The sequence below is a fragment of the Helianthus annuus genome, chromosome 14 (genome assembly GCF_002127325.2).
Source record: "Helianthus annuus cultivar XRQ/B chromosome 14, HanXRQr2.0-SUNRISE, whole genome shotgun sequence".
Lineage (NCBI taxonomy): Eukaryota > Viridiplantae > Streptophyta > Magnoliopsida > Asterales > Asteraceae > Helianthus > Helianthus annuus.
Window position 1 is genome coordinate 157,173,417 of NC_035446.2, and position 12,113 is coordinate 157,185,529.

Here is a 12,113-nt window from a genome sequence, read left to right on the forward strand (position 1 = left end):
TTTTTATATGTAAAATATAGTAATCGCAATCCATATAATATAAATTGTGGCTAAGGAAATCAAAAACAACAAGACAAAACGTATTAATAGTAACAGTCGTACCAGACCGATAGCATAAAGTGGTGATAAAACTATAGTACTAAAAGGTAAAAAGAGCAAATAAACAATGAAAAATAGCGCAAACCCCCTAGAAAGCACCTCTACAGCTATACGCTCCTATAATAGTCTATACGTCAAAACAAAGCCAAGACAAATGTAAGGCTAATGCAAAACGCAAGTGTAGGAAAAACTAACAAACTAGTAACTAGCTAATTGAATATCCGCAGTACGCTTCTGTAATATGCCTCATCAAGCTATAAATTCGTAACAACATGTAGCTTGGACCTAAGAGCGCCAAACCACATAGAAAACAACCTTTTTGTCAGAAGTTGTGAAATCAAAACAACAATAATAGATACATATACAACCTTTTTGTCAGAAGTTGTGAAATTCGCAAGTGTAGAAAGGTTGAAAACTGTAATGAAAAACGAGTAAATTGATCATTCGATAGGTGGGATTGATTATTTATACCTTGCGACGGACGAAGGGTTGGGGAAAAACAAGGTCCTCGTAAACGCAGTCGTGGGAAATGAGATCCACCACAGTTGAGAGGTTGCGGGAGTTTATTTCGTCGATGGAGAAGAAGAAGAGTCGTCTTGCTGCTGAGGAAATTGTAATTTTTTAGGACAAATGAGTGTGTGCTAGGCAGCTGCCAGACACGAATAAAAATTACACCGAGTCAATCAATTAACACAAAACACTACCATAATTTTATAAAAAAAATTAAAACGATGGCATGACTGTATATTTACAATGGGGAAAATCGTAATTTGACAAGGAAAAAAAAAACGATCGCAAAACTGTAAATTCAAACTGAGAGCAAAATCGTAATTTGGATGTGAGAAAAAAAAACAAAACCAATAACAAAACTGTAAATTTCAACGGGGTAAAATCATAATTTGATTGACCAATAAGGAAGTGTCAGGCATAATAGATAATATATTTGTAGAAGTTATTTTGTAATTAATATTGTTTCCATATCCTTTGTAATCATCCCTAATTTATGGGATTGTAATCTTTCTATATAATGGAAACCCTAAGAGGGAGAAGGATCAAGGATCCTTTTGTTTCATGGTATCACGAGACCAGGAACTTCTCCTCTCCTAAACCCGCTGATCTCTTCCTTCTTCTTGAAGCTTTCGGCTGCCCACCTTCTCCCTACCTACATCACCATTAGTCTGCTGTCTCTTTCACCCGCTCTCCCTCATGGAAACCAAATTACACCCGGCCGTCACGGTTTCAAATATCAAGACCGCCATCCCGGTGACCCTTGAGATGGAAACCGGCCACTGGTCCACCTGGTCGGAACTCTTCAAACTTCACTGCAAAGCGTTTCAGGTTTATGATCGCCTTCTGCCACGTTCTCCGCCTGCCGTCTCTTCTTCAACCGATAAAGACAAGGCTGTTGATTCATCCATAACTAAAGAAGCCTGGGAGCGACTTGACTCCATTGTCCTTCAATGGATTTATGGAACAATCTCTCAAGACCTTGTTCACACCATCATTAAACCCGGTACTACGGCACATCAAGCATGGACCACTCTCGAAAACCTGTTCCAAGACAACAAGAGTGCACGGGCACTTCATCTTCGCCACCGATTCACAAACACCAGACTTGAAAACTTCGCCAACGTTTCTGCTTATTGTCAAGAACTAAAAGTTTTGTCGGATCAGTTGGCCAACGTGGGGCATCCGGTGGATAATGATGCCCTCGTTCTCCAATTAATCGCAGGATTTAAGGACCAATACGAAGGCATCGGGATTGTGCTTCAAGGTCAGGACCCACTGCCACAATTCGCCACGACTCGGTCAAAGCTTTGCCTTATCGAGTCACGGAAACAAGAACAAGCCCTTCAAGCTGCCAAGACCACCGGCACGGCCCTCACAACATCCTCTCGCCCGTCCTCTTCTCAGCAACCAACCGAGCACACTTATGACCGAGTCAGGGGACGCGGTGGTCGCTCTCGCGGTAGAGGCAGGGGTCGCGGACGCCAAGCATGGGGTCGCGGACAGCCCACTTACCATCCATGGCCCAATCACCCTCACTCCTACTGGCCACTTCCCTACGGCCCATGGCCCAACCCGCCTAAGCAGTCTCCATATCCGACCCATTGGGCCCCTCCCCCTTGCCCTTAGCCCACATCAAGTCCTCGGTCCACTACCAATTCCAGTGGCGCAGGAATACTCGGGTCCGCACCAAGCCAAGCTCACCATACGGCTTACACACCCACCGATATCAACCAGGCCCTTCAGGCAATGTCTCTCAATCCGCCATAGGAACCCACCGGCTACATGGACATCGGTGCAACAGGTAACATGTCTAACACATCTGTTAATTTTGATTCTTTTTCTAATAATAGCATGGGACAACAAATAATCGTCGGCGATGGCTCCACCATCCCGGTACTTGGACATGGCAACCAAACGCTACCACCACCCTTTCCACCCGTTGTTCTTAAAAACGTCCTATACGCCCCAAAATTACTTAAAAACTTAATCTCTGTTCGTCGGTTTACAACCGACAATTCTGTTTCTGTCGAATTTGACCCTTTTGGTTTTCTTGTGAAGGACTACAAGAGCCGGATCCCTATCCTCCGGTGCAACAGCAGTGGTGACCTCTATCCCCTCGTGCTCGGACCAGGAACCACCACTTTTCCATCAACCTTTGCTGCTATCACTGCTAGCCTATGGCACCAACGCCTTGGACATCCTGGTCGTGCACCATTACAGTCATTAAAATCTTCTGATTTTGTTCAATTTCCAAGTTTTCATAAAGACCTTTGTCAATCTTGTGTAATTGGCAAAAGTATTAGACTACCATTTGCTAAATCTGATACTCGAATTTTTTTACCGTTTGATCTTATTCATAGTGATTTATGGACTTCTCCCATTTTGAGTTCTAACGGTCATAGATATTACATATTGTTTGTTGATGATGTTACAAATTTTTTATGGACATACCCGTTGTCAAATAAATCATAAGTATATACCATGTTTTGTCACTTCCACAAACAGACCACCACCCAATTTGAACGCCCTATCAAAACTTTTCAATGTGATAACGGTACTGAATACATCAACTCATCGTTTCAAACCTTCTTTTCTTCCCATGGTATTCTTTTTGGACACTCGTGTCCACACACGTCGTCTCAAAACGGAAAAGCGGAACGCATGATTCGAACCATAAATAATATGATCCGCACCATCGTCACCCATGCCTCTCTACCAAATATCTTTTGGCATCACGCCCTTGAAACCGCCACTTACATACTAAACATCCTACCCGTCAAACACCTTCACAACAAAACACCCACTGAACTTCTTTACCATCGCACACCATCATACGACCACCTACGGGTCTTCGGGTGCCTCTGTTACCCCTTGACCCCCGCCACCACCATTCACAAACTTGACCCTAGATCCGCACCATGCGTCTTCTTGGGCTACCCCTCTACACATCGTGGCTACATGTGACAACTGGCACCAAACCGGTAATTTTCGTACATTTTAATAATTATTTAATGACTGCAATTATGTGCTTAAATGTCAACATTGATTGATTACATTATATACATGTGAATTCATGCACGTTTAATACTACAAAATATTGCTTTATGCATTAACTAGAGCGTTGCGTCAAAAATACTAGTAAACTCACCGGCAAAACACAATATGTCAACAACTCTGCAGAAAGCAGTCAGACATTAGAACTGAGACCTAGGTGTAGGTCCAACGACAAGAATGCATTAAAACCCAAGAGTCCATACAAGGGTTAACATACAGACGCTCCGAAAGCTAAAATACGCACTAAAAAGCACCCGAAACGCACTTTAAGTGCATAATTTTATTAAATTCAGCTATGACCAGCTTTTAAACTTATAAATATCATGCATAAATTATGTCTTATCGTCCAAGAATACTTCCCTAAGTGTCAGGAATTGAAAGGGGTGCAAAAGGGTACAAGAAAGACGCTAAACGGTGCAATTTAACACTTAACGAACCGGTATTTAACCGAACAACCGGACATTACCCGGGACACTAAAATTTTGCCAAACACATTGTTTATTTATTTTTGGCTAGTCTTGATCCCCGTTTACCCTAACACCCATTAAAAATCAAATAAATAACTTATGAAAGCATATTACTTGGAATTGAACTACCATTACTATCTACATTAACCCCCCCCCCCCTAAACCGATTTTCAGCCATAGGGGACCCACAAATCATCCACCATGATTCTCATATCTTGCTCAAGATTTTATCTCAATTATTTATTAGATAGGTTACTTGCTTTGGTGACCAAAATATGTGATAGTATCTACATAAAGCATGGCCCCTAAGATCACAATCACACTTCATCATTTCACTCTCTCTCCTCACTCTCTCTCTCCCTCACGGCTGCCCACAACCACCACCATCACCACCACTACACCACCCCATTCATCCATCTTCAAGCTTCATTCAAGTATCTAAGTTGATCCATGGAGGTTGCATCTTGAAGGGCTTTCAAAGGAGCTTTGTTTCTTGCTTATCCTTCATCTTTTTCTCATCATCTTCATCACTAGATCCTACCCTAGCCTTGTGCTAGTAGTAAGTTACTTGTACACCCTTGTTCATCTTGTTTTTGGTGATCAAAAATTGTAGTTTGATGTTTAAGTTTAAATCACAAGAACAAGAACACTAAGATGAAGAATATGAAACTTTACATGAAACTTGAACATAAAAGATTATTTGAAGATGAAATCTTGTTGGATGAGGGTTGGGTTGAATCATACATGATATTTGATCATTAATTTATTGATAAACCCGTTGTTAGGACATTTGTTAATGCGTTTTTAGTAACATTTACACTCTAAAAAGCATGCTGACTAGCATTTTCAGCCAACTTCAACAGGCTGTAACTGGATCGTTATAAATCGAAAAACTGATTTTCTGAAGCCTAAAATATACATTTTCGAAAAACGGATCAAATGGCACTGGAATCGTAATTTTTCGAGGTTTTTACTATTTTTAAAGGACTGTTTTTAGACAGCAGCTCAAGCTGTGTTTTTACTACATAAAAAGTGTGTTGTATTCGGAGTCATAATTTAAAAACTGAGTAGAAACAGCTCATGGAATTTTTACTGTAGATGGTCACTGTTGTCGCGGTGATCCTCCAACTAGAATTTCGTCAATCAGACTTACGATTAATTTTTAGTGAATTATTCCGTAGACTGCAGTCAGAAAGTGACAAATCTGATTTCAGTCCGGTAAATGAATTTCTATAAAATATTGGTAATGAACTGGACCCCGATATTTTTACACAATAAAATTTGGAACGTATAAGACCCTCTGTAAAAATTTGGGAATTTCTGGAAAAGGTTAACTATTTTATTAAAATGCTCAAAAACAGTCCAGCTTTGAGTAATAAAGCTGAAATGACATAAGTAATATATTGCATGTCTAATTGTCGGGTTTGTTATGTGCGAACGATCTACGGGATATTTGTAAAAGAAAATGATATGCAATTAAGCATGGACACCTCCATTTACAAAGGATACTGTGGTGAAATTTTCTAAAAATCCTAACACTTAGTAAATATTTTCTAGACAAATGTTTACTAGTGTGTTCTAAACTATGTTTTTCGAATATAAACCTCGCCATAATTTTTGTTACAAAAATACACATACAACATACAAGATACATAATTTGGGTGCAAAATACAAGGAACTTATATTTATTTTTGAGAAAATAATATAAGTAAGACACTTAGTTAAAAATATAAATTATTTTTAACACAAGAATATGTACACAAAAGATAGTGACTTGTACTTGTGCGATACAAGTTCAGTGACTAACATTAATAAAAACACGTTTAGGTCACGACGCTAGATAAGCAAATCCGGTGAAGTTTACGACGCAAGGAACGCAAAGTTGTGAGTTCATGCTCCCCCTTTTCTTTTAACTGTTTTCAGTTTTATAACTCGGGGGTGAAATACATGTTACAAATACTTCAATATTTACAAATTGGTATGTTGTGTACTAAAAACGAGAAGTACTCTTGGCGAAAACTAGTGCCAAGAATTGATACGAGAAATCGTGTCACGAATAGGGTACCATAAGCACCATTAATCGTGTACATACTAAGACCGCAGAACAAAAGGTTAGATCTAATGGGTTCCAGGGCAGCCCCACTCTTGGTGACAACTAAAACCAAGCAGTGTTTTTGTGTCTCAGTCGTGAATCGACTACAGAAAAATGCCTATGGTTTGGTGACTTCCTATGTCGTGTCACATGTTAATGGCTTTGCAACCCATTAACACTTGATACATATAGAGATACTTGACTCATACATGAATACGTGATTCGAAACAAAATACATACCATATTCTTCATACAAAGTATACAAACGTTCAATACATAAACTGCATGAATACACACCAACATTATGTTGACGTTTTTCCAAAACTCACATGTATTTCAGGTAACTAAGATGGATGTGCGCGCGGTTTTACTCATGCTCTTGGATGTCGCTTTTGTTTATCTTTGAATAAAGTTGTAACTGTTAAGACAATATGCTATCACGTGTTGCAAACACTTGACTTATGTTTTCAGTAATGTAATGTTTGAAGTTATTTTTGAGCATGTAGTATGTTTACCTTTCGTATGCAATGAGAACCTTTCATGATCACACCTCGTGCTTCCGCCGCAGAAAGGGGTGTGACACTACAAATGTTTTAATCTAAAAACAAAACAAATTATTCTATCTCGACATGTAGCGTTTGACGAAACCACCTTCCCTTTTGCTAACACCATTCACCCCACTCCTTCCTATGAATTTCTCTCTGTTTTCCCTCCTGTTCTTTGGCCCCATGTCAACCCAACTAGTCACATAACCCAACCGGCCCAAGCCAGCTTACCTGATCCCCTCTCGGCCCATACTCCTCACACAACCCAACCGGCCCAAACCACCCCCCTGATACCCTCTCGGCCCACACTCCTCACACAACCCAACCGGCCCAAACCACCCCCTGATACCCTCTCGGCCCACACTCCACACATAACCCACCCGGCCCACTCGGCTGCCCCTACCACACCTACCATTTCAGCCCAACATCCGTCGCCACCCTCACCAACCACAACCATAACCCAGCCCACGAACACCTCCCACCCGTCCCCAAACGTCCAACCCACCACCCGCACCATGCACACACGCGCCATGGATGGCATTACTAAACCCAAGACTCGTCTTAACCTTAACACCTCAACCATTATACCCATTCCCAAAACCCCCCCCCCCCCATCGATGCCTTGTCCATACCGGTTTGGCATAAAGCCATGACTGACGAATACCATGCTCTTATTAAGAACGAGACATGGGAATTAACACCGAGGCTGCCAAACATGAATGTCATTAGATGCATGTGGTTATTCAAACACAAGTTTAAATCCGATGGGTCCTTGGAACGGTACAAGGCAAGGTTGGTTTGTGACGGTTGCCTTGAACAGGTTGGTGTTGATTGTAGGGAAACCTTCAGTCCTGTTGTTAAGCCTGCCACCATACGTACGGTTCTTTCCATTGCCTTATCACAGAATTGGTAGGTACGTCAGCTGGATGTTACAAATGCATTCTTGCATGGTCATTTACATGAGACGGTATACATGTATCAACCTATGGGGTTTCGTAGCAAAGACTACCCGGATCACGTTTATCGTCTAAAGAGATCCTTATACAGGCTCGAACAGGCTCCGCGGTCATGGTATCAAAGGTTCACTGATTTTGTCTTAACATTGGGGTTTGTACAAAGTAAATGTGATGCGTCTCTCTTCACGCTTCACCAGGGTCTTCGGGTCGCATATCTACTTCTCTATGTCGACGACATCATTCTTGTTACTTCTTCAGAATCTTTACGCACTGCTCTCATGTCTCCCCTCGCCAAAGAGTTTGCTATGAAAGATCTCAGGTCGCTCAGCTTCTTCCTCGGCCTTTCAGTCAAACGACATAAAGACACCATGTTTCTCTCACAACAAGCATACGCACAAGAAATCATTGAACGAGCTGGTATGACCTCGTGTAACCCAGTGCAAACCCCTGTTGACACTCACTCCAAACTTGGTTTGGACTCCGGCACTGATTTTCACGACCCAACTTTGTATCGCAGTCTTGCGGGTGCTCTTCAGTACCTAACATTTACCAGACCGGATATTAGCTATGCTGTTCAACAAATATGTATCCACATGCATGCTCCTAAGACGGATCACTGGAATGCCCTGAAGCGCATAATTCGATATATTCGTGGCACTACTAGTTTCGGGCTCACACTCGGTCCGTCTAAGGTTCCGCGTTTAATTGTCTATTCAGACGCTGATTGGGCAGGTTGCCCGGACACACGTCGCTCCACTAGTGGATTTTGTGTTTATTATGGTGACAATTTGATTTCTTGGTCGTCTAAACGGCAAGCGACTATTTCCCGCTCTAGTGCGGAAGCTGAGTATCGTGGAGTTGCCAATGTTGTCGCTGAAATTTGTTGGCTTTGCAACCTTCTTCTCGAACTTCAGCGACCACTAACAACTGCCACCCTTGTTTATTGTGACAACGTTAGCGCGATCTATCTATCCAGCAATCCAGTTCAACATCAACGCACCAAACACATCGAATTAGATATACATTTTGTTCGGGAAAAAGTTCAACAAGGTCAAGTGCGTGTTCTTCATGTTCCTTCCAGATACCAGATTGCTGATATATTTACCAAGGGCTTGCCACGGGTGCTATTTGAAGATTTTCGATCCAGTCTCAGCCTTCGTTCACTTCCGGCTTCGACTGCGGGGGTGTAATAGATAATATATTTGTATAAGTTATTTTGTAATTAATATTGTTTCCATATCCTTTGTAATCATCCCTAATTTATGGGATTGTAATCTTTCTATATAATGGAAATACTAAGAGGGACAAGGATCAAGGATCCTATTATTTCAAGGCAACTGTGTGACGCTATTCCACTTAAGTAGTTTGTTTTTAGTATATATAAATTCCACCTTTGATTCACCTCCATCACCTCGGTTGATTCTTGGTTTTTGTGGGAACATAAATATTTTACTCTTGGCTTTATGGGTTTAATGGTGATAAGGAAGAGAAGATGAGGTGATTTTAACAACAACAATAACAGCAATATAAAAGTATACCTCACTCTTTAATATTGCAAGTCAAAACATCGTTGTAAAAAATGTGCTTAAAACACTAGATATAGTTAAAAGTTTGAAGTAATAAAATTATAAAAATATGTTAACGGGTTATAACAAAATCTGATAAAACATAATTAGTTTTTCATTGTGTTATTGTAGCTTTCAAATCCTTGTATTTGTATTAATTAAATAGGAACACGCTAGCTAGCTTTTTTTGGTTGAGTTTGACAAAAAGAAAACACAAGTTGTAGGTGTATCAATCAATGGTTTTAAATGCTTGCCATTTTTCCCGCAACACATGTGACTGGGATAGTACCCCAAATTAATTTCATTTCATATCAACGTACTCACAAGATGGGCAGATGTTTGATGTTTTGATTCTTTTTGCCTTGGCGTTCTAATTAATTTCTCCATCAAGTTTTAATTCTGATTCGGATCATTGTTTTTTGTTATTACATTACTTGGCATCCTGTCTATTTGTCTCATGTTCATTAACTAAGTGAAATGAATCAATCTTTTCTTTTAATAATCACATGTCTACCATAGTTCAACTCTGACTCTTAAAATATCTCTCCTCCTTTAGTCCTTTTAGTTGAAATGCATATGAGTATTTAACTTTTTTCTTTTATAACGTGGGCTAGCTCACTTGGTATAGACATAGTCTTTTAAACTGTAGATCTCATATTAAACCTGAATAAGTAAAGTTGTTTTGCTAACGAGTAACTTTTACCGTTCAAAAAAAATATATATATATGTTTTTTCCAACCTTATTCTTTAGATTCTATTTGTATCCTTGCCTATAGGAACACAAATTTTGCTCTGTGTGCATATAATGTATATATGTGTGGGCTATCAGGGGGCAAAAGTGAAATTGCACTAATTTTAAGCGTTATTTTAATAATTTCATGAAAATAACATTAAAAGCGGCGGACGACTAATCATGCATCATGTGGTGGGGTTGATAGCTGAAAGACAAGGGGGTACATGCACATATCGGCTTTTGTCCCGATTGCCGAGTGTTATGTGTCTCTTGTCCAAGGCTTGATACAAAACTACTATCGAGTCGGATGTCTCCTTAGAAACAACCTCTCTATTTCTACGGAGTAAAGATAAGGTTGTCTACGTCTTACCCTCCTAGACCCTATCATAACTTTGTTATTATTAGGATTTATTATGTATGATGATGATGCCTATAGAAACACAAATTAAATGTGTATGTAATGCCTGAAGAAATATGAAAGTAATTCTCATAGTGTCAGGAAGATAATTAAGGTGTAGAAAGTTAAATGTGTCATTAGTAACCATATTTTTAACAACAATTCTTTTACACATAAACCAGCTATTAACTTGCATATGCAATGAGCCAATGATTTATATTCACGTAACCATCTATTAACTTTGCTTATGCAATGAGCCAGTGATTTATATTCACATCAATTTTGTGAACGTCAATCACCATACCATTAGATCATCGGTGATTAGTAATTGATATGATGAGTTCAATAAAAGAGTTATATGATTTATAACAAAATATATATATCCAAGAAATCTAGCCATATACACAATTAGTTAATTACCATTAGGAGAAGAAATAGGAGAAGAAAAAGTGGAAGCAGGAGAAGTTAAAGAAGCTGAAGAATGATCAACACAACAAACACTCACACCACCATCACCACCGCCGCCACCGCCACCACCACCGCCGGAATTAATCCCAGCAAGCAAATCAAAGAAAGCACCAACAATAAACTCATGGTTATCCTCATCATTCATCCTCAAATACCACCCCAACAACTCCTCCAAACAATCCCAATCTTTCAACTCATGAATCTCCACCATCTCCTTCATAGATTTCTTGAAATCATCATAAGGATCCTCCGTCTCCATCACCACCGCCACACTCTCTTTATACGGCAAACCACCACCATTTTCACTAATCTCCGACGTACATTGCCTCCCACTTCCTTTACCATCAAGAATCAAACAACTCGTCGAATCAGGCTCGAAAAACAAGCGTTCATGTGAGCGGGCACCGCGAACAATGCTCTCCACAGAGTCTGACTCGGTTGAAATGCTGGGAGAATAATAATATTCTGATGAGTTGGTGAAGTAGGAACAACCGAGTGTATTAAACTGATCAACTTCTGGGTCAAGTTCAAGTGGAACCAATGGGTTGTTGTTGTTGTTGTTGGGGTTTATAAAGTGATGAGTGGTGGCTCGGAAAGATAGGGTTTTGGGATGGGTGTTGCAGGAGGGCCATAACCAGATGTGTTTGTTGAGTAAGAACATAGAAGGGATGAGGTGGTTCATGTTCTTCTTCCCCATTTAGTCAAGTGTTTGAATTGAAATGCGTGTGTGTGTAGAGTTCTGAGTTGTATGTGTTGTAATCCATCGGCATTAATGGCGATCACAGATAGAGAAAAAGAGAGAGAGGTGGAATGGAAAGCGGGCTGGTAGGGACTTTCTTATGTGTCATTAATATCATCTATTTATCTACCTCCTACCAGTTTTTTATGCTTCATATGATGTTATTTTTCTTTTGGATTTTTAATTATGAGAGTTACTATATGACTTTGGTTATGAAATAACTTCGATACAAGAGGATATATGTTGGTATGAGTTGGCTATAAAGTCAAAAACTTTTATAAAGTAGAGAAGTCTATGTAGATATTATTTTTTTTAAATGACCAACGAATCCTTTAATTTGGCTAGTGGCGAAATTCACTATATCGGGATACACTTGCCCCTAAATCGAGGAAAACCCTCACCTAGGGCGAAGCTTGTGAACACTGGTCCAAAGGCACAACAGTACGGTGAGGTAAAACTCGCTCAGTTCAAGGATCGAACTAGCAATC

The 12,113-nt window shown here is 40.0% G+C and overlaps 3 protein-coding genes across 3 annotated transcripts; 2 read left to right on the plus strand and 1 right to left on the minus strand.

Annotated features, from left to right (window-relative positions):
• Positions 1 to 1,305: 1,305 nt before the first annotated feature.
• On the plus strand, positions 1,306 to 2,235 carry LOC110888525. The gene has a single exon (XM_022136049.1). It carries the CDS (start codon positions 1,306 to 1,308, stop codon positions 2,233 to 2,235), a length of 930 nt encoding a protein of 309 aa, XP_021991741.1.
• Positions 2,236 to 7,752: 5,517 nt separating this feature from the next.
• LOC110888526 (uncharacterized mitochondrial protein AtMg00810-like) lies at positions 7,753 to 8,913 on the plus strand. The gene has a single exon (XM_022136050.1). The coding sequence runs from the start codon at positions 7,753 to 7,755 to the stop codon at positions 8,911 to 8,913; it is 1,161 nt and encodes a 386-aa protein (XP_021991742.1).
• A 1,651-nt stretch (positions 8,914 to 10,564) lies between these two features.
• LOC110890654 (transcription repressor OFP13) lies at positions 10,565 to 11,757 on the minus strand. Its single transcript, XM_022138273.2, has one exon. It carries the CDS (start codon positions 11,581 to 11,583, stop codon positions 10,831 to 10,833), a length of 753 nt encoding a protein of 250 aa, XP_021993965.1. The 5' UTR covers positions 11,584 to 11,757; the 3' UTR covers positions 10,565 to 10,830.
• Between the last annotated feature and the right edge of the window lie 356 nt (positions 11,758 to 12,113).

Coding starts and splice junctions, on each gene's coding strand:
- LOC110888525 (XM_022136049.1), top strand. CDS start 1,306: ATGGAAACCAAATTACACCCGGCCGTCACGGTTTCAAATATCAAGACC.
- LOC110888526 (XM_022136050.1), top strand. CDS start 7,753: ATGGGGTTTCGTAGCAAAGACTACCCGGATCACGTTTATCGTCTAAAG.
- LOC110890654 (XM_022138273.2), bottom strand. CDS start 11,583: ATGGGGAAGAAGAACATGAACCACCTCATCCCTTCTATGTTCTTACTC.